Source organism: Narcine bancroftii, chromosome 6, assembly GCF_036971445.1.
Source record: "Narcine bancroftii isolate sNarBan1 chromosome 6, sNarBan1.hap1, whole genome shotgun sequence".
In the NCBI taxonomy this organism is placed as follows: domain Eukaryota; kingdom Metazoa; phylum Chordata; class Chondrichthyes; order Torpediniformes; family Narcinidae; genus Narcine; species Narcine bancroftii.
Genome location: NC_091474.1, coordinates 23,273,564 through 23,300,855, shown reverse-complemented (window position 1 = coordinate 23,300,855; position 27,292 = coordinate 23,273,564). Strand labels below are relative to the sequence as shown.

The 27,292-nt window shown below is 43.0% G+C and overlaps 1 protein-coding gene and 1 long non-coding RNA gene across 3 annotated transcripts in view; one reads left to right on the top strand and one right to left on the bottom strand.

Annotated features, from left to right (window-relative positions):
- hm13 (histocompatibility (minor) 13) overlaps positions 1-357 on the bottom strand; it is a 64,283-nt gene extending 63,926 nt beyond the window's left edge. Inside the window, exon 1 of one of the 2 annotated variants that reach the window (XM_069884294.1) lies at positions 73-357. In XM_069884294.1, the coding sequence (XP_069740395.1) occupies positions 73-261 (189 nt within the window). In that variant the 5' untranslated portion in view covers positions 262-357. The remainder of the gene's footprint in view (positions 1-72) is intronic. The other variant, XM_069884295.1, reaches the window with a different exon arrangement.
- LOC138735818 (uncharacterized) lies at positions 326-25,844 on the top strand. The gene is made up of 3 exons (XR_011339955.1): positions 326-440; positions 15,260-17,185; positions 25,310-25,844. It is a non-coding gene; the product is annotated as an uncharacterized lncRNA (long non-coding RNA).
- Positions 25,845-27,292: the final 1,448 nt, after the last annotated feature.

Sequence of the window (27,292 nt, the reverse complement as noted above, 5' to 3'; positions counted from 1 at the left end):
CCCTCCCCCACAACCCCACTCACTGCCGTACAGACACACTGGGCTCCCCAACGGGCCCCGCTGCCCCTTTACCTTGGCCTTGGCGCAGCTCACCGAGCGCAGGGCCCCGAAGAAGATGGGCAGCAGCGCCATGAGCACCAGGCTGCCGTAGGCCACGGCCGTCCCCTCGGGGGTGGCGACGAACTTGGCGGTGGCGTTGGCCGCCCCCTCGGCCTCGCTGAGAGTGGCATTGACGGCGCTGTCGCTCTCCGCATCCGCCATCTTCGCGCTCTTGACCAGACCCTCAACACACACACCAAAAAAAAGCCACGTTTCCTTAACACCTCGGTGGCGGACGTGACGTCACGCCGCCGCCAGGACCGGAATTTGCGTCACGGCCATAGCAACCGGAGAAACACACGAGGCAACTACCGAGGTCTCCGTGCTCGATGGAAAGAAAGGTACGACTTTTTCTCTCTCTCTCTCTTGGTTAAGATTATTCGCATTCAACGTGAAGCTTCAGTAGGAGAACGGAACCATCTGAATTAAATCAGGTAAAAGCACAAAAATGCTGGAGGAATTCAGCAGGTCACGTCGTATCCATTGGGAGGTCAAGGTTTAAGGTTCCTTTTCTCGTCGATATTGTCATTCTCCGGGGGGGGGTGATGGGGGGGGGGGGAGGGAAAGGAGGCCTCGCAGAAAGAGGCAAAGGTCAAGGGGTGATGCTGAGGTCTGGTCTGGGGACGCCAACATCCCTTCACGGAAAGCCCTGCTAAAAGTAGTGGACACAGCCCAGGGCATCACAGGGAAAACTGCCCCCCCCCCCCAGAACATCTACGGGGAACGCAGCAATCATCAAGGATCCTCCCACGTTCCGTTCTTGCTGCTCCCATCAGGAAATAAAAAGTGCAGGACCAACAAGGCTGGCACCACCAGGTTCGGGAACAGCCCCCCCACCAGTATAATCAAGATTACATTTCAGATTTATTGGCATCACGTACAATTCTTTTCCCTGAAGCACTATTGATAGTGCAAAAAAATGTACACATGCAACCAGATAAAGAAACGTAAACAAACTGTGCAATACAGAGAGGAGAAAAATCAATAAAGTGCAAAAATAAGAGTCCTTAAATGAGTCCCTGATTGAGTTTGTTGTTGAGGAGAATGGAGGTAGGTGGGGGAGGGGGAGGGAGCTGTTTCTGAACCTGGCGGTGCGAGCCTTGTTGGTCCTATACTTTTTTTTTCCTGACGTAGCAGCAAGAACAGAACATGTGAGGATCCTTGATTGCTCCTCTCCGATGGCAGCATTCCCCGTAGATGTTCTTGATGGTGGGGAGAGAGTTTTCCCTGTGATGCCCTGGGCTGTGTCCACTATCTTTTGCAGGGCTTTCTGTGAAGGGTTGTTGGTATCCCCATACCAGACCATGATGCAGCCGGTCAGCCTGTGGAAGTCCCTTGTCGTCCTTACAAGAGGAAATGGCTGGCGAGAGATAAAGGGAAAGAAGAACTCTGTGGTGACCTAGAAGAAGAGGTTATCATTTGGAAAACCCATGATGGGGCAAGTTTCTTCAGCAAAACACTGAAGTGGCTGATTGGATGAAATCAGTTTGTGTGTGTGTCCAACAAGCAACAAATCTCTCTCAGAAACCAACGAGAACCTTCCTGAGCGGTAACCATTTACCTTTAAGCACCAGAGCCTGTTTCATAAATGTTCAATTCTTTGCACAGTATAAGAATTGTCTGATACTGGCAAACTTTGAGAAGTGAGATTGGACTACTAAAGTAAAGAACTTTCCTGAACATATACACATTACATACATGTGTGCTTATAATTAGAAGGGGGTTAACTTAGGTTAAGTTAATAGTAATAAGTTAAAGTTTGATCCTGTTTTTATGTTAAACAAAAGTTGCTTTTATTTTTTTTTTAAAGTAACCATTTGTCTTGGTGAATTTCTATTGCTGCTGGGTTTTGGGGTCCTCTGGACAAAACAAAGTGAAAAGTTTAACAAGGCCACTTGACATAGTTTTAGCTTTAATAGTTTTAAGTGGTATTGCTTCTGGAAACCTGGAGGCTGTACACACGACAGTTAGCAAATACTGATTTCTTGGTTTTGTCTTTGGCAATAGGCCAACACAATCCACAATAACTCTAGAAAAAGGTTCACCAAAAGCAGGAATAGGTTTTAAAGGAGATACTGTGGGACTGCCCCTCCTGCAACCAAGTTTCACCGACGGCCACAATGTCATAATTCCACGCTCTAAGTTCATCTGCCTTTCCTAATATATCCCTTGCATTGAAATAGATGCACCTTAGAACTTTTCCACTATGTTCAACCCATTGACTTCTGATGGTGCCTGCAATTTTAACATCATCCCCTCCTCCACTCTTCAATCTGTTCTGGCTCTCTGGTTTCCCCCCCCCCCCCAGCAAATTTAGTTTAAACCCACCAGTGCAGCACTAGCAAACCTGCATGCAAGGATATTTGTCACCCTCCATTCAGATACAACAGTCCCATTGGAACAGGCCCTACCTTCCCTGGAAGAGAGCCCAATGATCTAGAAACCTGAAACTCTTCCATCTACACCATATTTTTAGCCACGCGTGAAGCTGAATTATCCTCCTATTTCTAACCTCACCAGCATATGGCACAGGAAATCATTAGTTAATCTGTGCCATTTGAAAAAAAAATTCAGGTTTGATACTTTCTATCAAGAAATACAATGAATCTGATCTTCACCATTTGACAATGAAGAACATTGAAGAAGACAGTACCAAACACCCTCCCCTCATCCTCCTAGCTCTATCTGTCTTTTTTCCTTTGTCTGCTTCCACTTTCATGCATCCATCTATCATGTACTGATCCCTCCCCCTCTCCTCCTTCATACAGCCCATCTTCCCTCTCCTTTCTCTCTCCTAAAGTAGGGTTTCAACTGAAAAATTGGCTTTTCAGACCCCTAAGTTCCTTCAATAGTTGGCTCTTTTGCAATGGATTAGAGCATTGGAGGTTAATTTTATCAATGTCCATCTGCATTTGGAGAGTCCCAAGATTTTGAAAGTGACTTCCAGAGTCTCATCATGAATCTTTTTGTAAGGAAGGCAGTGTTGTGCAGCAAGGGAAAGAATTTGGGGATATTTGATTTTAGATATAGCTTCTCATGCACTTGACAGAATAAACCAATGATATCTTGCCACTGAACATGGAAATGTTCACATAATCAAATGTCATCTGTGTGTTGGACTTTGAGGCAGAGATTAGAGTGATTGAGGTTGGAGTGACCATAATTCTTTGGTGGAAATGATAAAGGTTGAACAGTTTCTTATTGGCTCCAGTCAAGACAGAAGCTTGTTGATGGTAAGGTGTAATATTGTGGCCAGGAAGTATGAGAAGGTGGTTGGAGCATTGCTTAATCTTGATTTGCCCTGCCATTGAGTCTTTGATAGACCCATTGGTTCAAATCACACCTTACATGTCATTGTGATGCAGGCATAAATTGGACACGAATTTCTGACAGAATCCAATTTTAAAATGATAATGATAAAGTTGAATGCAAAAAAAGTACAAACTTCTTGTCCACATCTAAAACATAAATCTGAATAAATATAATTCATATTATGTAACTTTTGTGGAATTAAATAGAACTGATTAATAAAATTATATTGAACTAACCAATATCTCACATTTATTGTACTTTTAAAACTCTCTCTACATATCTGAATTCATCTACGTTCATCTATTTGCTTATTTAAATCTACTTCCCATTTATGTTTTGATTTATGAACTCCTTTTAAAGCCTTCTTTTGTAATAATTTATACATCTCTGAAATAAATTTCTTTACATCCCTATTACTTAAAGGTATAACTGTTAAAAATATTAGTATTTCATGAACGGAATCAGAAATGACCCTTGACCAGAAATGTTAACTGTTTCACTTTAAGCAAATGCTGCCTGACCAGGTAACTGTTTACAGCATTTTCACTTTTGTTTTGAGGTAAAATTGTTGTTGCTGATACTATGTGCAATACTGCATTTAGCCTGGTAGAGTCGCTGTAACACCATTCCATTGAGGATTTTCAACATGTGATTTGCAACCATAGAAAATGAGAATTTCTACTATTTATTTCTCAATCTTTCAAGAAACAATGAGCAATATATTGCAATATGAATTTTGGACTGAAACATTTAGTCTGTTGAAAACTTCATATGAATGAATCCCTCTGGACCCAATTTACTTCTGTTTCTGTTTCTTTTGAGTGTAGTAAACAGCCTTAATGACAATCGACCAGTAGCACTTAGGTCAACAGTAATGTTGTGCTTTAGCCCTGAAACACCTGGGCAGCAAAGGTGCATACATCAGGATGCTTTTTATCGACTACTGTTCAACATTTAACACCATCATCCCCTCAAAACTGATCAGCAAACTCCCAGACGTAGAACTCAACACCCCACTGCATAATTAGATCATGGATTTCCTCACCTCCAGACCATCTCCACAATCTGCATCAGAACTGGACCATTACAAGGCTGTGTTGTTAGCCCTCTACGTTAGTCACTTTATACCTACGACTGTGTGGCTCGGTATGACAGTAATACCATCTGCAAATTTGTCAACGATACTCGGTAGTGTGTTGTATAAAGGAAGAGGATGATTCAACCTACAGGAAGGAGATTGAAAACTTAGCTGAATGGTGGACTAACAACAATCTTGCACTCAGTGTCACCAAAACAAAAAAGCTAATTGTTGACTTCAGGAAAGGAAAGCCAGAGGTATACAATCCAGTGATCTCTGGGCAAATCAAAGATGGAGAAGGTGAGCAAATTTAAGTTCTTGGGAGACACCATCTCGGAGGATCTTTCTTGGACCCAACACATCAATGGTATCACGAAGAAAGCACATCAATGCCTCTACTTCCTCAGGAGTTTGCGGAGGTTTGGTATGACACTAGAAGCCCTGGCAAATTTCTACAGAGAGGTGGTGAAAAGTGTGTTGACCGGCTGCATCACAGTCTGGTATAGGGACATCAATTCTTTCTTCTTTGGCTTGGCTTCGTGGACGAAGATTTATGGAGGGGTAATGTCCACGTCAGCTGCAGGCTCGTTTGTGGCTGACAAGTCCGATGCGGGACAGGCAGACACGGTTGCAGGGGAAAATTGGTTGGTTGGGTGTTGGGTTTTTCCTCCTTTGTCTATTGTCAGTGAGGTGGGCTCTGCGGTCTTCTTCAAAGGAGGTTGCTACCCGCCGAACTGTGAGGCGCCAAGATGCACAGTTTGAGGCGATATCAGCCCACTGGCAGTGGTCAATGTGGCAGGCACCAAGAGATTTCTTTAGGCAGTCCTTGTACCTCTTCTTTGGTGCACCTCTGTCACAGAGGCCAGTGGAGAGCTCGCCATATAACACGATCTTGGGAAGGCGTTGGACCTCCATTCTGGAGACGTGACCTGCCCAGCGCAGTTGGATCTTCAGCAGCGTGGATTCGATGCTGTCGGCCTCTGCCATCTCGAGAACTTCGATGTTAGGGGTGTAAGCGCTCCAATGGATGTTGAGGATGGAGCGGAGACAACGCTGGTGGAAGCGTTCTAGGAGCCGTAGGTGATGCCGGTAGAGGACCCATGATTCAGAGCCGAACAGGAGTGTGGGTATGACAAAGGCTCTGTATATGCTAATCTTTGTGAGGTTTTTCAGTTGGTTGTTTTTCCACACTCTTGTGTAGTCTTCCAAAGGCGCTATTTGCCTTGGCGAGTCTGTTGTCTATCTTGTTGTCGATCCTTGCATCCGATGAAATGGGGTGCAGCCGAGATAGGTAAACTGGTTGACCGTTTTGAGTTTTGTGCGCCCGATGGAGATGTGGGAGGGCTGGTAGCCATGGTGGGGAGCTGGCTGATGGAGGACCTCAGTTTTCTTCAGGCTGACTTCCAGGCCAAACATTTTGGCAGTTTCCGCAAAACAGGACGTCAAGCGCTGAAGAGCTGGCTCTGAATGGGCAACTAAAGCGGCATCGTCTGCAAAGAGTAGTTCACGGACAAGTTGCTCTTGTGTCTTGATGTGAGCTTGCAGGCGCCTCAGATTGAAGAGACTGCCATCCATGCAGTATCGGATGTAAACAGCGCCTTCATTGTTGAGGTCTTTCATGGCTTGTTTCAGCATCATGCTGAAGAAGATTGAAAAGAGGTTTGGTGCGAGAACGCAGCCTTGCTTCACGCCATTCTTAATGGAGAAGGGTTCTGTATCTGGCCCGACCTTGTTGGTTTTCGTGCAGTTGGATAACCATGTTGAGGAACTGGGGGGCATCCAAGGCACTCTAGTATTTGCCTAAGCCCTTTCCTGCTCACGGTGTCGAAGGCTTTGGTGAGGTCAACGAAGGTGATGTAGAGTCCTTTGTTTTGTTCACTTTTCTTGGAGCTGTCTGAGGGCAAAGACCATGTCAGTAGTTCCTCTGTTTGCGCGAAAGCCACACTGTGGTTCTAGGAGAACATTCTCGGCGAGACTAGGTATTATTCTATTTAGGAGAATCCTAGCGAAGATTTTGTCTGCAATGGAGAGCAGCGTGATTCCCCTGTAGTTTGAGCAGTCTGATTTTTCGCCTTTGTTTTTCTACAGGGTGATGATGATGGCATCTTGAAGGTCCTGAGGCAGCTTTCCTTGGTCTCAGCAGAGCTTGAAAAACTCGTGCAGTTTGGCATGCAGAGTTTTCCCGCCAGCCTTCCAGACCTCTGGGGGGGATTCCATCCATACCTGCTGCTTTGCCACTTTTCAGTTGTTCAATTGCCTTATATATCTCTTCCCGGGTGAGGACCTCATCCAGCTCTAGCCTTAGGGGCTGTTGGGGGAGCTGGAGCAGGGCAGATTCTTGGACTGAGCGGTTGGCACTGAAAAGAGATTGGAAGTGTTCTGACCATCGGTTGAGGATGGAGATCTTGTCGCTGAGGAGGACTTTGCCGTCTGAGCTGCGGAGCGGGCTTTGGACTTGGGGTGAGGGGCTGTACACAGCCTTTAGAGCCTCATAAAAACCCCTGAAGTCGCCAATGTCCGCGCTGAGCTGGGTTCGTTTGGCGAGGCAAATCCACCACTCATTTTGGATCTCCTGGAGTTTGTGCTGAAGATGGCTGCATGCGCGACGGAAAGCTTGTTTCTTCTCTGTCCAGGACAGCTTTGCAAGGTGAGCCTGGTGGGCAGCTCGCTTTTTTGCCAGCAGCTCCTGGATTTCCTGGTTGTTTTCGTTGAACCAGTCCTTGTTTTTCCTGGAGGAGAAGCCCATTACCTCTTCAGTGGATTGCAGTATGGTAGTCTTCAGCTGATCCCAGAGGGTTTCAGGTGACGAGTCCATGAGGCAGATTGCATCCTCGAGCTTTGCTTTGAGGTTTGCCTGGAAGTTTCCTCTCACTTCGTCTGACTGCAGGTTTCCAACATTGAACCTCTTTCTGGGGGCTTTACTGTTCCTGGACTTTGGCTTGAAGTGAAGGTTGAGTTTGCAGCGAACCAGCTGGTGGTCAGTGTGGCATTCCGCACTGGGCATGACCCTGGTGTGGAGCACATCTCGTTTGTCTCTTTCTCGCACCATGACGTAGTCCAGGAGGTGCCAGTGTTTGGATCGGGGATGCATCCAGGTAGTCTTCAGGCTGTCCCTCTGCTGAAAAAGGGTATTTGTAATGACAAGCCGCTGTTCTGTGCAGAGCTCCAACAGGAGGCGCCCGTTATTGTTGCACTTGCCGACACCATGCTTGCCCAGGATTCCTGGCCAGGTTTCTGAGTCTTTGCCGACGTGAGTGTTGAAGTCGCCAAGGATGACAACCTTGTCGGCTGTAGGGGTGCGTTGAATGAGGTTGCACAGATCAGTGTAGAACTTGTCCTTTTCTGCTGGTTCTGTCTGGAGAGTTGGAGCATAGACATTGATGAGGGTGATGCGACGCTTGTTTTGAAGGGGGAAGTCGCATGGACATGATCCGGTCCGAGTGGCCTGTCGGGAGGTTTTCGAGTTTGGAGGCAATGGAGTTCTTGACCATGAAGCCTACACCAGATAGGCGTCGTTCATCCATAGGCTTGCCAGACCAGTAGAGTGTGTAACCCACGCCGCGTTCTTGGAGGCTGCCTACATCTGCAAGGCGGACTTCACTGAGAGTGGCTATGTCGATGTCAAGTCTGAGGAGTTCATTTGCAATGAGGGCAGACCAATGTTCAGGTCGGTGGCTGTCAGCTTTGTCTAGCATGGTTCTGATGTTCCAGCATGCTAGCTTGAGTTTGTGAGCATCTTTTGAGGGGGAGGATGTGGAGGGGGAGGACGTGGACCTGTCCTCGGGCCTGCGCAAAGGAGCTTTTAGGTGGAGTGCAGTGTGCGCAGTACTGGCCCCACCCTTTACACCCATGGTTTGTGTGCCGTGGCCAAGCAAGCTGGGACGTGGCAGCGAGGTCCTTGGGTCGTAGGTTTTATATCGGAGTGGCCTTCTCCTATGCAGGTTTTTTACCCGGGCTGGAGGGGCCTACCTCCCCTCCTAGGTCGGACCATACTGCCTGGACGGGGGCCGGGGCTGCCGCTGCTTTCCCTGTGCCCGGACCGGGGCTGCCGCCTCCTTTCTGCCCAGACCGGGGCTTCCGCCTGCTTCGCTCTGCCGAGGCCAGGGCCCGCACCTCCCCCTCGCTTCTGCCCGGACCGGGGCCTCCGCCTGCCTCACTCGACCGAGGCCGGGGCCTCTGCCTCCCCCTCGCTTCTGCCCGGACCGGAGCCTCCGCCTGCCTCACTCGACTGAGGCCGGGGCCGCTGCCTCCCCCTCGCTTTTGCCCAGATCGGGGCCTCCACCTGCCTCACTCGACCGAGGCCGGGGCCGTCGCCTCCCCCTCGCTTCTGCCCGAACCGGGGCCTCCGCCTGCCTCACTTGAGCAAATTCTGCTGCCCCGTTCCGGGCAGAGGATAGGCGGTGGTGGCCCCGATCCGGGCAAAAGCGAAGGGGAGGCGGCGGCCTTGGTCAAATGAGGCAGGAGAAGGCCCCGGTCCGGACAGAAGCGAGGGGGAGGCGGAGGCCCCGGCCTCGGGACATCAATACCCCTGAGTGTAAAGCCCTGCAAAACCCTCCCCACTATTGAGAACATCTACAGGGAATGCTACCGTTGGAGAGCAACAGCAGTCATCAAAGATCCACACCACCCAGCACACGCTCTGTTCTCGCTTCTGACATCAGGAAAGAGGTACTGGTGCCACAAGATTCGCACCACCAGGTTCAGGAACAGCTGCTACCCCTCCACCATCAGACTCCTCAACAACAAACTCAATCAGAGACTTATTTAAGGACTCTTGTGCACTTTATTGATTTTCTTTTTTATTCACAGTCAGTTTGTTTACATTTGTTATCTGTTTATAGTTCTTTATTTATTTACATGTTTACACCTTTTTGCACTACTAATTAGCCGTAATTCTTGTGGACCCATAGAAAAAAGATTTTCAGGATTGTATGTGATGTCATGTATATACTCTGACAATAAATGTGAAATCTGAAATCTTAAATCTTGATGTTATTGGATTTATCCTGAGATACAAGTCCCTTTACAATTTCTGGACTTTCCCATGCTCCTGGATACAACTGGAATCTCCCTCAATTAAATATTAATCTTCTGAACAATTCAGTGAGCACCCAGGGAAAACCACCAAATTTTAATTTTCCATTTTCATCACTAGATTTATTTGTGTAATAAATATGATGGATAAAATCTCCTCCTAATGCTGTGGCAGTTGGAGAGTTGAAGTCATGAGACAAAACCTCTCAGGCAGTTGACAACTTCTACTGATGCTCACCTGTGAACCATTGCAATGCTTGACAGAGGCTGAGTGGCCAAAATAGAACAATGAAATTGCTGCCCTATCCAAGTTCTTCATGTATGCATATTCAACAGGATTTTGTTTGCATTGAAGTCATGAGCTGTCTGATTTTCTCAGGTCCCTCATGAAGACACTGAAATTTGCAGATAATTCAAGAAACTAGAATAGAAATAAACCCTTTGTTAATCATTATGGTTCAGGTCTGTCAGGTGTTGCATTTACTCAAGAAAATCTGAACAAAAAATAGCTTAAATTTATAAAGAAGTAAAACACAAAAGTCTGCAGACACTGATTGAAGTAAAAACACGATGCTGGAGAAACTCAGCAGGTCAAACAGTTCATTTTGATAAAAGATAACCATTGTTTCGGGCTTGAGCTCTTCATCAAGGTATGGGAAAATGTTGGCAGACGCCCAAACAAAATGGTAAGAAGGGAGGGGTGGGGGGGAGGAGCACAATCCCAAAACCAGGAGGTAATAGGTGGGTAAGGGAGGGAGGGCACAGCAACAAACAGGGGGAGGAGGGTTGGCTTGGTGATTAGAGAGAAGGGGGTGGAGATCTAAGGGAAAGAAGGCAAAGGGAAGAAAGGGAGAATGGAGAGTAGGTTAACAGAAACCAGGGAAGTTTATGTTAATGCCATCTGGTTGGAGAGTGTTGTTTTATGTTAAAGGTCCTTATAAAGACCTTTAACATTGCAAAAATTCCTGAGTGATTCACAAGAGTATTGTCCCAAACAATTTATAACTAAACCACATAAGCAGATGCCTTGAGTAATTTCTAGCACAATATGATAGTCATTTTAGTGTTCTTCACGGCAGTGTCCTTGTCCCAAATCATCTCTTGTTGCTCTGTTATCAATCTTCTTTCCAGCAAGATTGAAAATTAGACAATACCCCATTTGCAACTTCTTGGAAACTGAAGCAGTCTATGCCTGTGGGAAGCATTCAGAAAATGAGCAAGTTAAATTGGTTAAGAAGGTAAATGGTGCATTGAAACAAAAAAAAACCCAGAAATGCTGGAAGAACTCAGCCAATCAAGCAGCATCAGTGCAAAGAATCCAGAACTGGGATAAGAGTGAAAGATTTAGAATTTCCAAATACAAGTGTAAGATTAAAAAACCACGTGGATTTGGGTAAAGACAGAACAGGTGATAAGGATCATGAGTACTGACTGGTAATGAGGTATTTGAAAGAAATCCGATAAGAAAAGTCCATAAGCATGTTAATGAGAAAAACAATGAGAAAATTGTTTATCTTAAGTTGAAAAAATTCAGTGGTCGGTCCAGAAGGCTGCCAAGTGATTGGACAAAAGATAAAATGTTGTTCTTCCAGTTTTAAGCTAATTAAACACAAATTCTTCTTTTGTGCGCTCCCTGGTCTGGAGAATCACTGTACAGTCAGATAATAATAAATTTAAACTTGGGCCTTACAGTGGCAGTGGTGGAGGCTACAGAAAGGTTTATTGCATTCAGTAGGAAGCTTAGGATTGTACCTGAAGACACTGGAGCTCTGCCAAGTGATCATCCAGTAGTATGTTTCCTTTCTTGGTTGGATAATTTGATAATAGGGTTATCTTACAGCAATTGTACAGAGTCATGTTGAGACCACACCTTGATTCATGTGTGCAGTTTAAATCTTATCTGAGGAAGAATGTTTTTGCTAGAGAGAAAGTGCAGTGAAGTTCATCAGGCTGATTTAGATCTTTTAATCAATATATTTAGAACAGCCATTCTCAATGAGGGCCCTACAGATGCCCAGGGGCCACACCATATTTGAAGTAAAACCCTTGTTTTCTTTTCATCTCATTTAACATAAATATTTGTAATGTTTTTTATGGAGACAGTAGGAAAGAAGTACGGAAGAAACGAAAACTTGGCTTCTTCACAGGAAGGGGTCTGTAAACTTAAATTTAAATTCTTAATTTTATTCACAGCATCATAGAATCTGATTCTGTCCATTTAAGCCTGTGCCACCCAGTTACATCCAAATTAATTGACAACCCCGTACGTTTTGGATAGTGGGAGGAAACCGGAACACCTGGAAGCAACTGACGAAGATGCAGGGAGAAAGTACAATCTCGTTTTAGACAGGGCCGGATTCAAACTGAGGTTGCAGGCACTGTAATAACAATGCTACTTCTGTTGAGCTGAGTCCTGGGGCGGAGGGGGATAGGCGAAGAAAATTTGAGAATGGCTGGTTTAGAAGAATAAGAAAAAGTTATTAAAACTTATAATCCTGACAGTACTAACAGCAATATCATGTCAGCCAATTCTGGGACTTCAATAGGACTCAGTGCTGAAAAAGTTGATTACTTTATGATCTGGTGTTATTCTTGGAGGTGAGCAATGTTTTCCTGCAATTTAATTTTGCTGTAAAATTATTGTTGATGATATGCTGTCCAATTCTGATGAGGTCCAAGGAGAATATTCTCCAAGAATATAATCTAGGGGTGCATCAAAGGATTAGGGATAAATCATTTAGGACATGACAGATGTGGAGAAATGTGTTCATCCAGTGTGGTGAGCCTGTAGAATTCATAACCTCAAAAGTAATTGGGGCCAAATCATTCAATATATTCAAGCAGGGATTGGACATTTTTCTCATGGCTAAAGAGATAAAAGGGAAGGAGAGAAGCAGGAAAAGGTATCGAACTTGGATGTTAAACAGGAACATAGATGATCAATTAAACGGCCTAACCTATTATCTAAATTTATAAAGATAATTTAAAGTAATGTAGGATTTAAGAATGAGATTTAACTAAAGGAGATTTTGGGGGTTTTTTTTTTGGGTAGTAATATATAGGTGGGAACAACATGGAGGGCCAAAGGAAAGCTTGGGACTAGGACTTAAGACATTAGGAGAGGAATGATCCTATTTGGTTTTTGATTCTGCTTTTTAATACTCAAAGCCAAATTTCAACAATAATATCCCTTCCCTGCCCTATCCCCATATCCCTTCATTCCCTTTGACTTTCAGTCTCTGTCAAATAAGTTCTGTGTAATGAGCATGCGCAGCCCACGGAGGTATTTGGTCATAGGTCTATGAGTTTTCTTGATCTCAGTCCTAATCCCTTTCCTGAGTCAGGGATCCCAAATTAAAAATTCTTTTTCCCAGTATCAAGACTTTCTCATTGTTCAAAAAGCTGGGGAATGCAGGATGGTCCACTCATTCTCTTTTTCTTGCCACAATTAGATATGGTCAGCAATAATAAAGCCTCTTTCACATGTGTGCCCACTAAATCGGCCGTTCAGTGTCCCAGGATAGGAATGTGGGTTTGGCTTTTCACACTTCACACTCCTAACTTGGACACTGAATGCTTTCACACTTGCAATGAGCCATCCCTGGGGTTAGGACTGTTCTACCTTCATGACACATCGAGCAATGGTGGATCTGCCCTTAATTCTGATCAATGTATTATGATCTTATATTCAAACAAAATTAATAATGCCTAATTATAACATGATTAAGCTTTATGTACAACACAGATCAGCCCTTCGGCCCCTGAGGTTGTTGTCCCTTTATAAGGTACCGTGGGAAAGTGCTAATAATAAATAGCATTAGCGAACAATTTTTAAACAGCGTGGGAAAGTTCGTAACACTAGAGTGCACAATTGATAATGACCATGGGAAAGTTAGTAGCCACACAATTTAAACAATGTGAGACAGTTGGTAGCACTATCATTTACAATATAGAAATACTGGGAGAAATAACTATGGTGGACCTGCCGTTCCAGAATTCTGTGCGGCAGAGGAAGGGCTGTATGCATGGCTGCATGCACAGACCACTCATGGAGGGATTTCTCTGCTGCATGGCATTCTGGGAAGTCAGGTTCGCCATTGCTTTTTTCCCATGGTCTTTATAAATGGTGTGCTATTGCACTAGCAACTTTCCCACGCTGTTTAAAAATTGTCTGTTATTGCTATTTATTTCCGCTCTCTCTCTCTTTCCCTCTCCCTGCATTATACCATTTTAGTCTTTTCTTCCTTCACATTGTTGCACTCACGCAAAAACTTGGGTAATTTCAATCCCACAATGCAATTGCCCATTCTACACTTGCCTGATTCAAATGCCAGGGATTTTACTAGGGGTCGATGCTGTCAATCCCTGGCGTGAGATGACGTCAACTGATGACAATTTTCCTTTCACACTAGACAATTTAAAGACTGATTGGCCATTGATTCCTGGGACCACTTGCAAGTGTGAAAGGGGCTTAAGATGAAGTTAGGGGAAAAGTGAAAGATTTACTCATAAGGATCAGCAAGTGAGTGATTAGCACTTGACACTAGTTAGAACATTGGCCACAAAGTTTAGGTAAAGTGCAAGTTTCCAGAGGATATGAAATGGAAGATTGATCAGGAGATCATTGGAATTGTTGAGATTGGATTACAATTTTGAATGGATATCTATGCAATGGTTGGTCACTGTGTTGATTCCGACGATGAATTGGATAAATGTGAGCTTATGAGTTTAGGTATGTCAAAACATTTTTGGGAATTTCATATGTTGGTATGTGAAAAGACAATCAACAGCTGTGCAGTAGAATCCTAATTGTAATGCAACCTCAATGACATAATTTAATTAATGTGAAAGATTGTCAAACCTGAAGACATCAGAAGAATTTATTGAATGCAAGCATCAAGTCCAATAAATCTGTAGCTCTTTTCAGATCTTCCAGATCACACTTCACAGCAAATCTTTGATTTTTTTTTCTACAGAAAATGTAATTGAAAATTCAAAGCCTTTGCATTTCCAGGATCTTGAAATGTGACAAGTCCTACTCTTTTCAAAAACAATTCTGTATATGGCACTTATTAGGGTCTCCAAATTACATACGCTCACCTTTGTGTATGCACATCACAACTCATGAATATTCATCTTCACTTTTGATGACAGGGAGCAGTTATTGAAGTGGAGCTGTGTAAATCCTGGGCTGTGTCAGTCCCTGCTGATTTGTGTGCCTCGCTAAGTGTGGGAACTGGAACTTAAAAGGGATTGAGACAGTTATAGCCAGATGCCGAGTCCAGAGGAAGCTAGCGAGGGGTTAAAAAAACAACGTTTTGGGACATAATAATGCAAGGAGCCGAATGACTCGCATGTACTTTTCGTGGCACGATTAAATGGATTCCCTTCATATCCATCATTTTTATTAATTTCCAAAAACAATTTCAAACTGAGGATTTACGTATCATTGGGCTCCATTGATTTTGTATGGTTAATAAAATAAATGATACAGTTCATTTGGCACATCAGTAAGGACAATGAGTTGACAGGATGGATTGATCCTGCAAGGTCTGCTTGTTAATGTGCGCATCAACTTTACTTTGAGCTTCGTACAAATTTCACAGATAAAGCATTAAATTTAGTTCTTGTAATCTTTGTAGAGCTCAATTTTTTCCTTGTAAAAAAATCTTGAGGACTAAAATTAGGAAAAAAAAAAGCAGAAAGTAATCATGCACTTTTTTGTTTTTTTTCTAGTATGAAAGTGTGCTGCATCATGGTCTGGTATAGAGACTCTAATACTCCTGAGTGAAAAGCCCTGCAGAAGGTAGTGGACACAGCCCAGGACATCACAGGCAACACCTTCCCTACTGTCAATGACATTGACAGGGAATGCAACAGTCGGAGAGCAGCAGCAATCATCAATGATCCACACCACCCAGCACATGTTCTCTTCTCACTGCTACCGTCAGGAAAGAGGTCTAGGTGTCACAAGATTCGCACCACCAGGTTCAGAAACAGCTGCTACCCCTCCACCATCAGACTCCTCAACGACAAACTCAATCAGGGATTCATTTACGGATTCTTACTTTTGCACTTTATTGATTTTTTTTCTGTCTCTGAATTGCATCGTCATTTTGTTTACATTTCTTTTTTTGTTTACATGTATTTGATGAGCCAGGGGTTTTTTTTACACTGTCAATAATTGGTAATTCTGCCTCGCTGTAAAAGGAATCTCAGGGTTGTATGTGATGTCATGAATGTGCTCTGAAAATTGATAGTGCCCAGAATATTATCAGAATATTCCAATCCATTTTAAAACCAACTAATCACTCTTTGGAATATAAAATGTTTTTATCAATTGCTGTGATTAGTTGTGCAAAGCAAATGTCTCACCCTCCTCCTAGAGATAAATGACCTGTATTTAGTGATGTTGATTAACAACTAAATGTTGGACATGACATGCTTCTTAAATTAATACCACTCAATATTTTAATGACTCTCTGAACATGTAGACGAAAGCTCTGCTTAACACTTCAGCCAAAATATGTCATTTCCAAAAATACTCATCTATTTACTTCACAAGACTATCAGGCAAATTTTTCTTCCAAAGTTTATTCATAATAAACACAAAAATACTTTAGAATTTGTAATCATCTTGATGCAATGTTCAAACAATTTAAAGCATTTGTTTAATATGTCTATGCCTCTGGTGTTTACAGGGACCCAGCCTCTCAACATCTTACGGTGACAGAACATAGACTGTGGTCTTTCTCCTACAGACATTGCAGTGGCTACACTGAACTTCAGTGAATACGCTGCACCTTGGAATGCGGTAGTTGTGGACACCATTGTGGATATGGTGCCCAAAGCAATCCAGCGCTGGGAGACCCCAGCCACTTGTTCTGGATGGTGATTTCAACTGCCTCATTACTGTGGGTGGATGATCAGGCAGGCCCAACAGCAAACTGGATGTCACCTCCAGAATCCTGATGGAAGCAGTAAAATGTGCCAAGCTGTGCAACGTCTTCAGCAACTCTGCGGATGGAGCAATGGCAATGCGCCTGGTTCAGATAAGAAGGCTCTGTCAAATCCCAGATAGACTTCCTCTTCAAATCGCAAGTACTCACAAATCTACTAATGTCTTGCCTTCCAACTCTGACCACTGTCTCCTGGTGGCTGATTGTCACCTAAAGAAAAACCTCAAAATTGGCAGGTTGTCATGAAGAAGAAATTATACTTGCTGACCAAGGGAAAAACAATTGAAGAGAGATTATGCAGATTGGAGAACCACAAAACCCCTCCTTGACCCTCCAATGCCCTGCTGGGAAATAGTCAAGATGAACATGAAGAAGCTCTTCATCCTCAAAGATGTTCAGAAACTGAGAGAAGGTCTCATCCACCCTTCAACATATACTGACCGGGGTTGTAGGTTAATTGGATATAATTTGGCGGCACAGGCTCGTGGGCCGAAAGGAGCTGTTACTATGCCATATTTCTATAAGTATCACAAATACTGGTATGCCTGACTTGAAGGCAAGTGACAACACAGCCTCGCAGAACAATTGCACTTTACCTCACAAGTTTTAGACTGCAAAAAGCAGAAATCTAAAGAATCAACGTGTGAAAATCCACAAGGAAAGAAAGGCATCATCTATCTACAAGCAGAAGAAGGAGAGAGAGGTCAGAAATTGGTGATTCATGTCAGTGTTGAATGTTATTTCCAGTGTTTTGTCCAAGGCCACTGCTCTGGGCAGGTGATCCATTAGGACAAAAGCAGTTGCATAACTGACAGGAAGATTTCTGATGCCCTTAAGCAACTCAGGGATACAATCGATTAAATATAGAGGCTGTGAGCAATTGCAGGGACACAGTGTTGGCCTGCATGTTATCAGGAATATCTAATGCGTATCGAATCAGTTTGAACTGAACTCAAAGGTTCAGAGTCAATTGAAGTGTTGCTTGTCATGTTCCTTGGCAACTGCTCTGACCAATCAGATTTGGAAGAGCTGGTGTCAGGAGTGGCCAAAAACCTATTCTGCATCAAATCCATCATCTACTTCATCTGGATACCCAAAATATGGCTGCATCACACTGTACATAAAGTAAAGTTTCACTATGTACTGAGATTCTACCTGTCCTGAAGTAAAACAGGAAAGTCTGCAGACACCGTGGTTGAAGTAAAAATGCAATGCTACAGAAATTCAAGCAGGTCAAACAATGTCCTTGATATTAGCAAAGATAAAGATGCATAACCAATGTTTCAGGCTTGAGCCCTTCATCAAGGTATGCATCAAGTATTATTCCTTGATGAAGGGCTCAAGCGTGAAACGTTTGTTATGTATCTTTATCTTTGTTACATAAATTACTGTTTCTCCAGCATTTTAGTTTTACTACCTGTCCTGATATCTTTGCCATGACTGCATTGCATCACCTTGTAGAAAAGTTTGACCCCATTAATCAGGCAATTGCTTTGGTTGCCCTGCGCATCAGGGTGATGGTCGCTGCTGTGAAATGGTTCCAGAACCATTTCTGGAATACCTCATCTCCAGAACTTGCAGACAAGCAGCAAGAGTTCACTTGGCTTGTAGTGGAAAGAGCTCTCCTGGCACAGCTGCAACCTCAATCCTACTGCATGCTGACCTCAAAGTGGCTGTTCATCCCTTTGCTTGTGGACAATGTGTTTGCCAAGTAGATCTGGAAAGGGATGCAGTGGTCATTATGGAGGCTCAACCCTAATACCAGTGTTCCAAAGAGCTTTGTCCTCCATGATCTATTCCCAGGACACAAGACAAATTTTGTCCTAAAACATACCAGATTCATAAAATATTACCTAAATATGTCCGGATTTGACATTATCTTCACTCATTGTATCAAGCAATTCAACACATTCTCTTACACTATATCAGTGCCAGTGATGTCACTTACAAAACCTGAGCTACTTTTTAATCCATGATTTTCCAGTTCAGACAAAAGTACTTTTAAATCATCAACTTCAAGGTTGCTCTGGATAAACTCATTCAAAGGCATCCACATTCTTCTCATAACTTCCAGGCCTATTTTTGACAATTGGCAGAATTCTCTTCAAGATGATATAGAAACTAATCATACTTAAATTGACACATCAAACTAGAATTTCTACCCATTCATAGCTAAGGAATGGAAAATATCCCCCAAATAATGTTTTGTTTGAAAATCTCTGATGAATAATATAATAAATTTAACTGGAATTAATCATTAATAACATAAAAATTGTAATTTCTTCCCAATGATCAAGACTTGTGCTTTGTCAACTTCAGCACATCCCAAAACAGACACACACAGTGATGTTCTTCTGAAGTTTAAATCTTGTAACATGGGAAATTCAACTGCTAACCTCTGCACAATCCACAAACACCCACAATTCACATTGCCATTAAAACTAGATATTCTATTAATTGAGGAGATTTGGTCCGTCATCAAAGACTCTTGCAAATTTCTATAGGTGCTACATGGAGAGCATTCTGACTGGTTGCATCACTGTCCAATATGGAGGTGCCAATGCACCGGACAGGAAAAGGATACAGAGAGTTGTGATCTCGCCACTGTCAGCATGGGTATCAGTCTTCACCCCATTAAGGACATATTTAAGAGGTAGTGTCTCAAGAAAGCAGCCTCTATCTTCTCAAGGACTCTCACCACCCAGGCCATGCCCTCTTCTCACTGCTACCATCAGGAAGGAAATACAGGAGCCTGAAGTTGAAGACCCAATGGGACAAAAACAACTATTAGATTTCTGAGTGAACAATGAATGACAGACATTACCTCACTTTTTTCACCAATTTATTTATTTTTTGAATATGTGATTTATAGCAATTTTGCACTTGTAATGCTGCCTCAAACCAACAAATTTCATGACATGTTCATGACAATAAATTCTGATTCTGAAATACTGGGCAGGATATTAGGGACAACAGTCTTATGGCTCATTTCAATGATGCCACAACAATTTCTATTTCCATCTGAGTGAGCACCTAGAGGCTCTAGTCAAATGCCTAATCCAAAGGAAAGAGAAAATAACCCATAAATGTACTTTGTGGCAGAAACTCCTCTGCTCACAAAAGCATGTTACACATTTATTTTCACATTAGAGACCAGAGAATTCTAGTTGCATTAGAAGTTGAGGCTATAAAATAAAACAGCAGAGATTAGATAATTCAAGCCATCTATTTCACTTTCTTATTTATGTTCTTATTGAGCAGCTGCCATTTGTTCCCTAGTCTGTTTTGGCACCATCCCTAATTCTTTCTGGCTCCAAGCCTGTATCAGTGCTCTGCTTGTTAAATCTGGAATTTCTCACATTTCTCTTTCAAATGCTTCAATCAAGCCCATGACCCAGACAAATGCCTATTTCACCCATTAATAGGTTTAGGTGTGAAGCTGCTGTACTTTTCATGTAGATTGTGGTGTCATTAGGTTTAGAAGCATAACTCCATTATTTGCTTTTATTTCAGTCCAAAGAACCTGCACATTAACTGTTCGTTTTAAAACTACGTGTTCATATTATTTCCTCAGAATCCCTATTTCCATCCAATTGTCGTGGTTTCCTGTCTTCAAATCTGGTTTTGGTTGAGAATTTTTAATGCAGCTTAAAACACTAATTTGTCAAGTTTTTTTTTGGTCTTGGGATGCCTGTTTTTATACCCTCAGTATCAATTTATTATGGCTCTCATGGTTAATACCACAGTGTGGCCTTTTATTCAATGGGGTAATAAGCTCATGTCAGGATCAGAACCAGAACCGGAATTTATTGACATGAACAAGTCAAGAAATTCAGTGTTTGCAGTAGCACCATTAGTCGAAACATTCATATTATAACCATCTTACAACATTACTATTTAAAAAATGCACGAGAAGTAAGGCAATATCTTTGGTTAATTGATTATTCAAGAATCTGATGGAAGCGGGGGTTGTGGTGGGAGGGGAAGGGGAAGAAGCTGTCCTTGTGCTCCTGAGTGCTCATCTTTAGGCTCCTGTATTTTTTTTCTCAATGGTAGCAGAGTGAAGAGGGCATGGCCTGAGTGGCAGGGGTCTTTGAGGTTAGAGGCTGGTTTTTTAAGATATCTCATGTAGATGACCTTGATGGAGTGAAGTCTGGTGTCTGTGATGTCACAGGGTGAAGTTTATTCTTGCCCTGAGACTTGGCGCCTCCATACCAGGCCGTGATGCAATCAGCCAGAATGCTCTCCACGGTACACCCGTAGAAGCTTACGAGAATCTTCGGTGACATACTGAATCTCCTCAGACACCTCACAAAGTATAACTGCTGGCGAGCCTTCTTTGTGATTGCATCAACAAGGAGGCTTCAGGACAGTTCCTCAGAGATGTTGACATCCAAGAATTTGAAGTTCTTTCCAAAGGCCTCCAGAATTGATGATTTTGGGCAAATAAATGTTCTCTACAACTTGTTATAGGTGGCACAATAGGCATGGTGGTTAGCTGTCTGTAAGGAGTTTCTATGTTCTCCCTGTGTCTGCGTGGGTTTCCTCCTACCCTTCAAAAGAACGTACTGGGATTGCAGGTTAATTGGGTGGCATGGGTTCATGGGCAAGTAGGGGCTGTTATTGTGCTGTGTGTCTAAATTAAATTATCTCCAGGGCCACAAGCTTACAGACCAAACACGGAAAATTCCCTTCATATTTTACATAAATACTTTTGGCTGTGTTTTTCTATGAATAATTCCATATGCTGACAATGGAAGCCTTTGGTTGAATTTGACCAAGTCAACATAAAACTGGAAATACTCAGAAAATCAGCAGCATGTGGAACAGATGATTTCATGTTAGTGACCCTTTTCCAAGTCTGATGAAGCATTACCCCTGTTTCTCTCTTCACGACTGCTATCTGACTTGCTGAGTCCAGTTTTTCTAAAAATTTCTACTTTCATTCACATCCCTAGCATTGTTTTGCTTTTCATTAAACTGTATTGGAGCGCCTTCATCCCTAACGTCGAAGTACTCGAGATGGCAGAGGCCGACAGCATCGAGTCCACGCTGCTGAAGATCCAGCTGCGCTGGGTGGGTCACGTCTCCAGAATGGAGGACCATCGCCTTCCCAAGATTGTGTTATATGGAGAGCTCTCCACTGGCCACCGTGACAGAGGTGCACCAAAGAAGAGGTACAAGGACTGCCTAAAGAAAGCTCTTGGTGCCTGCCACATTGACCACCGCCAGTGGGCTGATATCGCCTCAAACCGTACATCTTGGCGCCTCACAGTTTGGCGGGCAGCAACCTCCTTTGAAGAAGACCGCAGAGCCCACCTCACTGACAAAAGACAAAGGAGGAAAAACCCAACACCCAACCCCAACCAACCAATTTTCCCCTGCAACCGTGTCTGCCTGTCCCGCATCGGACTTGTCAGCCACAAACGAGCCTGCAGCTGACGTGGACATTTACCCCCTCCGTAAATCTTCGTCCGCGAAGCCAAGCCAAAGACTGTTGTCTCTACTTTTCTCCACAAGGGTGCTGATTTTGCATATGAAGTACGATTCCAAATTTATAGCATGAAATTTTTACTTGTATTTTTTCTTATTACCATGAACAAAAGAAGCAGCCACTTCTTTATCCTTCCTGTGCCCTGTATCTGATTTTATATAGTTTAACTAAGTAGATAAACTTCTGTTTCTTTGTCAGAAAAAATGTATTAGGTTCTGTCTTTGGCATATTCTTAAATTAGTTGATCTTTGTTTCACTGAATTTAAAGAATTTTTTTTTAAACTGTAGATGTTGAAAATCTGAAATAAAAATAGAAAATGGTGGGAACACTCCGTAGTCTGCATCTCTAAAACATAAATTGAGTTAACATAACAGATTGAAGACCTGAGGGAGAGAGAAAACAATTGACTGTGGGGGATGAAACTATTAACTTGACTTCTTTTGGAGGGAAACAAGAAAATCTACAGATGCAGTGCAGTACTTTTGTGTACTGCACAGGGTTTCTATAGTGTTTGCAAACCTTTGACCCCAGCAGGAAATGTAAACGAATCTACACCAAGACTGATAATCTAATAAGTTTTTATATTTTAAAGATATCCCAAAATTATTTACAGTCAATGAAAACTTCTTTGAGTGCAGTTACTTCACTGATGGTTTGAGGATTTTCCCCCCTCTCAAAATTTCCTTTCAGAGTTTGATAGTGATTTGTCTGAGAGATTTTGCCTGCTTTTCCCAACTGATCTCATCAGTAGAGTATTTGGAATGTCGGTCCCTTTTAAATCTCTCACTCTATGCTCTTAGCTTTAGATTTCCATACCCTGGGACAATAATGCTATGACTATTGTATGTCTCTCATTGATGAGAACTGGTGGTGATGGTATATTGTTGAGGTGGGTGACCTTGTCCGCTGTCTTGAGGGTCTGGCCATTTTTGTGTTGCTAATGGCAGGCTTGTGCATCATTTCTGTCTTCTTGATGTTGACAAAAGTTATCAGGAGCTGAAGAGAATCAGCCTGCCCCCACTGCTGCACGAAAGACTCAGGCATGGCTTTGAGAGAACAGTTGCCAGCAAACAGTCACTTACAGAAAACATGGCAGCCACTTTGCATGTAGCAAGTCCCACAAACAGGACATCTGTTATTTAGTGGTGCAAGTTAAACTAATATCACCAGGCACAAGAGATCATGCCTCAGCTCTCAAAACATTGGAGTAGGAAATTTTACACCTGATTTGAGAAAACCAGCCTCAGTTGAGCAGAGGTGGATGCACAAAACAGTCAGTACTCGACATTGGATAAAAGTGGCAGATTTCTGACAGTAACAGGGATCTCCCCATGGCCACCCATTTCAATTGTATGCCTCCCTCCCACGCTGACGTGTCTGCCCGTGGCCTTCTGCACTGTCAAAGTCCACCCGTAAATTGGAGGAGAAGCACTTAATTTTCAGTCTGGGCCCTCTCCAACCGAATGGCATTAACTTTGACTTCTCCGGTTTCTGCTGGCCTATTCCCCAGTTCTCCCTCTCTTCCCATTCCCTCCACCTTCTTTCTTCCAGCTCTCCACCCCCTTCCCTCTCCATTCACAGAGCCAATCCCCTTCCCCCCTCCCTCATCCACTTATTACCTTCTGCCTCCGGGACGGTGCTCCCACCCCCCACCCCGCCATTTTATCCAGCCGCCTGCCAGCATTTTCTTCATACCTTGATGAAGGGCTCAAGCCCGAAACGTTGGTTATGTATCTTTATCTTTGCTATATTCAGCACACTGACCTGCTGAGTTTCCCCAGCGTTGTGTTTTATAGACTTCTGTGCTGTCATTGAAGTGGGGCAACACTCTAGGCTCTCATTTAAGGGAAAGCAGGCTACCCACTGAGACGTAGCTGTCATCTTAACTACAGAATGCTTTCGCAGTAGCTGCACCAGAGCAGTATTTAACCTTCACTCTTTTCCTTATGAGGTCTGGACCTGTTCTAATTCATCAACCATTAACTAAATGTGTCAAAGCATCATAACAATTGTTTTCTTGCTCCTTATTCACTGCACTTTTTCCACACTGTCCCTTTTTCCTTGCTTTTTCACTTTCCCAGCCCCCTTGATCAAATTAAATTTTAAGTAAACCCTCTTCCAAAATGTGCATGGATCTGATGATTTTCTGATCTGTACTATGCTCATGAGGCTCTAAATTCTTTAAAAATTTTTACATTTAGACACACAGCTCAACAGCGGGCCATTTCGGCCCACGGCCCATGCTGCCCAATCATACCCAATTAACCTGCACCCCCCCCCTTGCCGGTACGTTTTGAACGGTAGGAGGAAACTGGAGCCCCTGGGAAAAGCCCACACAGACACGGAGTGAACTTACAAACTCCTTACAGACTGCGCGGGATTTGAACCCTGGTCCCGATGGCTGGCGATGTAACCATGTTGTGCTAACCACCATGCTGACCTGAGTTAAATTTTGGCAGAAATCATCAACGGAGCAGCAACGTCTAAAGTTGTTCGTACAATTTCAGTAAAGGTTAGATCGAGGAAATCCTACCGTAAAATCATTTGTTTGCATCCGATTCTCATTTCTGCTCTTCTTGCCAGCTTCAGTATGTAGAATTTTGCTAAATCTGCAAATGATTCTCTCCACATTTTTGTACATTAATCAAGGCTGCTTGAAGATGAGATATTATGTCAGTTATACAGTCCAACTCTTGTTCTGTGTACAGAACCGATTCTCCTCACATTCCTGCATACTTATCAGGGACATACTCTTAAGAGGACACACTTTAATTTCAAAATTATGACTTTATTTGTAAAAGTTTACCTATATGCATAATACCGAACATTTAAGTGCTGCCACTTTTAGTAGAAGTCATGCCATTCTATTTACCATATCAGCATGGTATAATTTTCCCTTTCCTTTTTTTTCTATACGGATTCCAGACCTCACTATACAATGCAGGAGGGTTTTAAACTATGACCTCCCTCCATCCAGCCTTCAAAGCAGCTGCATCAAGCTTCTGTACAATGCCTAGAATACACTCTGGGACCTCAAACAACAGAGGGGGGAGTAACTACAGGGGTCACAGAAGTGGTGATGGTACTACGGAGCAAACTGAAGGACAGCAGTTGAAAGCACTTCAAAGAATTGCATGGTTTTCCTTTTTATGGAGATTTATTGAGAATAAAGTTTATTTTTGGAGTAAAAAGTTATGGTCCTGGACCTAAGAGTGGGCCAACCTACACCATATGGTCATGGAAACCTCCTTTCATTTGCAGACAAATAAGTCCAGGGCAACATGAAGTGGCAATGATACTCTTCTTCCTCTCTCTTGTCTCTCTTAAATCAGGAGAACATGAACCAGTCCTCATTGAGGAATCAGTAGTGGAGAAGGTCAAAACTTCAAATTCCTGCATGTCAACATCTCTGAGGATCTGTCCTGTAGCCTTCATGTCAATGGAATCACGAAGAAAGCTTGCCAGTGGCTATATTTAGGAGTTGGAGGAAATTTGGTTTGTCACCAAAGACTCTCGAATACTTCTACAGGTGTACCATGGAGAGCATTCTGGCTGGTTACATCTCTGTCTAGTATGAAGGTGCCAATGCTCAGGACAAGAAAAAGCTCCAGAGGGTTGTTAGCTCTGCCTGCGGCATCATGGGCACCAGACTTCACTCCATCGCGAACATCTACAAAACGTGATGTCTTACAAAAGCAGCCTCTATCCTCAAGGACCAAAGACACTGCCTTACTTTCTGTGCACTGTTTTAAAAATTTATTGTTGTAAGGTGGTGTTTACGAATCTTTGCTCAATGAGGCTGCTGCAAAGCACTGAATTTCGTGACTTGTTCATGACAATAAGTTCTGATTTTGATTCTGATTCTATAGGACGCCCCCCCCCCCCCCCCCCCCACGACCCAGGCCATACCCTCTTCACTCTGCTACCATAGGGAAAAAGGTACAGGAGCCTGAAGATGAGCCCTCAGTGACACAAAAACAGCTTCTTCCCCTCCACTATCGGATTCCTGAATGAACAATGAACCACAGATACTGCCTCACTTTGACTTTTTCTTGCACTATTTTTATTTATTTTGTAAGATGGTTTAAATAAACCTTTGCACTGTGATGTTGCTGCAAAACAACAAATTTTGTGACATGTTCATGATAATAAATCCTGATTCTGACAAGATCCATAAGGAACAGATCAATTTCTCGATCTACAAAGAAAAAGGGAAAAAAAAGAGAAAATGGTGACCATCTCACTGTTTAAGCATGAAAATTTATTGTCAAACTCTTAAAAGTCATACTTGTGGCAGCTTCCCAGCTGTGTAAAATACACCAACATAAATTAACCATAAATAAAACATCACAAAGAGAAAAGAAAATGCATAATAAATATTCAGTTGGTTGGCCGATAGTGCCAGAAAATGTTTCCATCAGTGGCATAGACAAATCTTTGGTGCTTTTGTAGTTGTGTTATGATTCAGGTAATCCAGGGAGGTTCAAGACTGTACTTGAACCTCAAAATGTTTGAGTTCAGGCATCTGTACTTTATCCCTAAAGATAAGAGCAAGAAGAGAGAGCAGCCAGGTGATGGGGGTTGTTTATGATGCCTTCTTGAGGCAGCGCCTCACGTGGATGTGTTCTGAATGGTGATGCGCATGTGATTAACTTACTTGGCATTAACTGACTGAGTCATAGCTATTGGATGAGATTCACACAAATCAGGCCCAGCGTCAAAAATTTCCCGCAAAGATTTGTTAAGATAGCCCTAGCCGTAGCAAAAAAATGTATTATGTCAACCTGGAAATTGGAAGATAATTTGAAAATACAACAATGGTATATAGAAATGAATAAATGTATTCCATTAGAAAAAATAACATATAGTTTAAGAAATAATATTGAAATATTCGAACAAGTATGGGAGCCTTACATTAAATACAATAGCGAAAACCTACCGGGGACAAACATTACCTAAGTTGATGGAAGGAGAAGGAAAGAAAAGAATGGACTCTGTAGAATTTCTGGTGTATTTTTGTTGAATGACAACATTGTCTGACTGAATTAATGCAACCTAGATTGTATACCTAAAATGGATGAGAGTGGGGGGGGGGGGTGGGGGGTGGCTTGGGAGGAGGGGGGGGGGGAAGAAAAAGTCACTGTAAATGTGTGAAAAAGAAAAAGTGTATATCATGGCTATTGTGATTTATGGTGTGAAAAATAAAAAATTTTAAAAAAAAAGTGCTGTACATTAAGTAAATCAAGACATGGCCATTAAAGTTCACTCAAGGGTTCATAGTATTGTATCAGTTTGGTACTTAACAAAGCTATTTG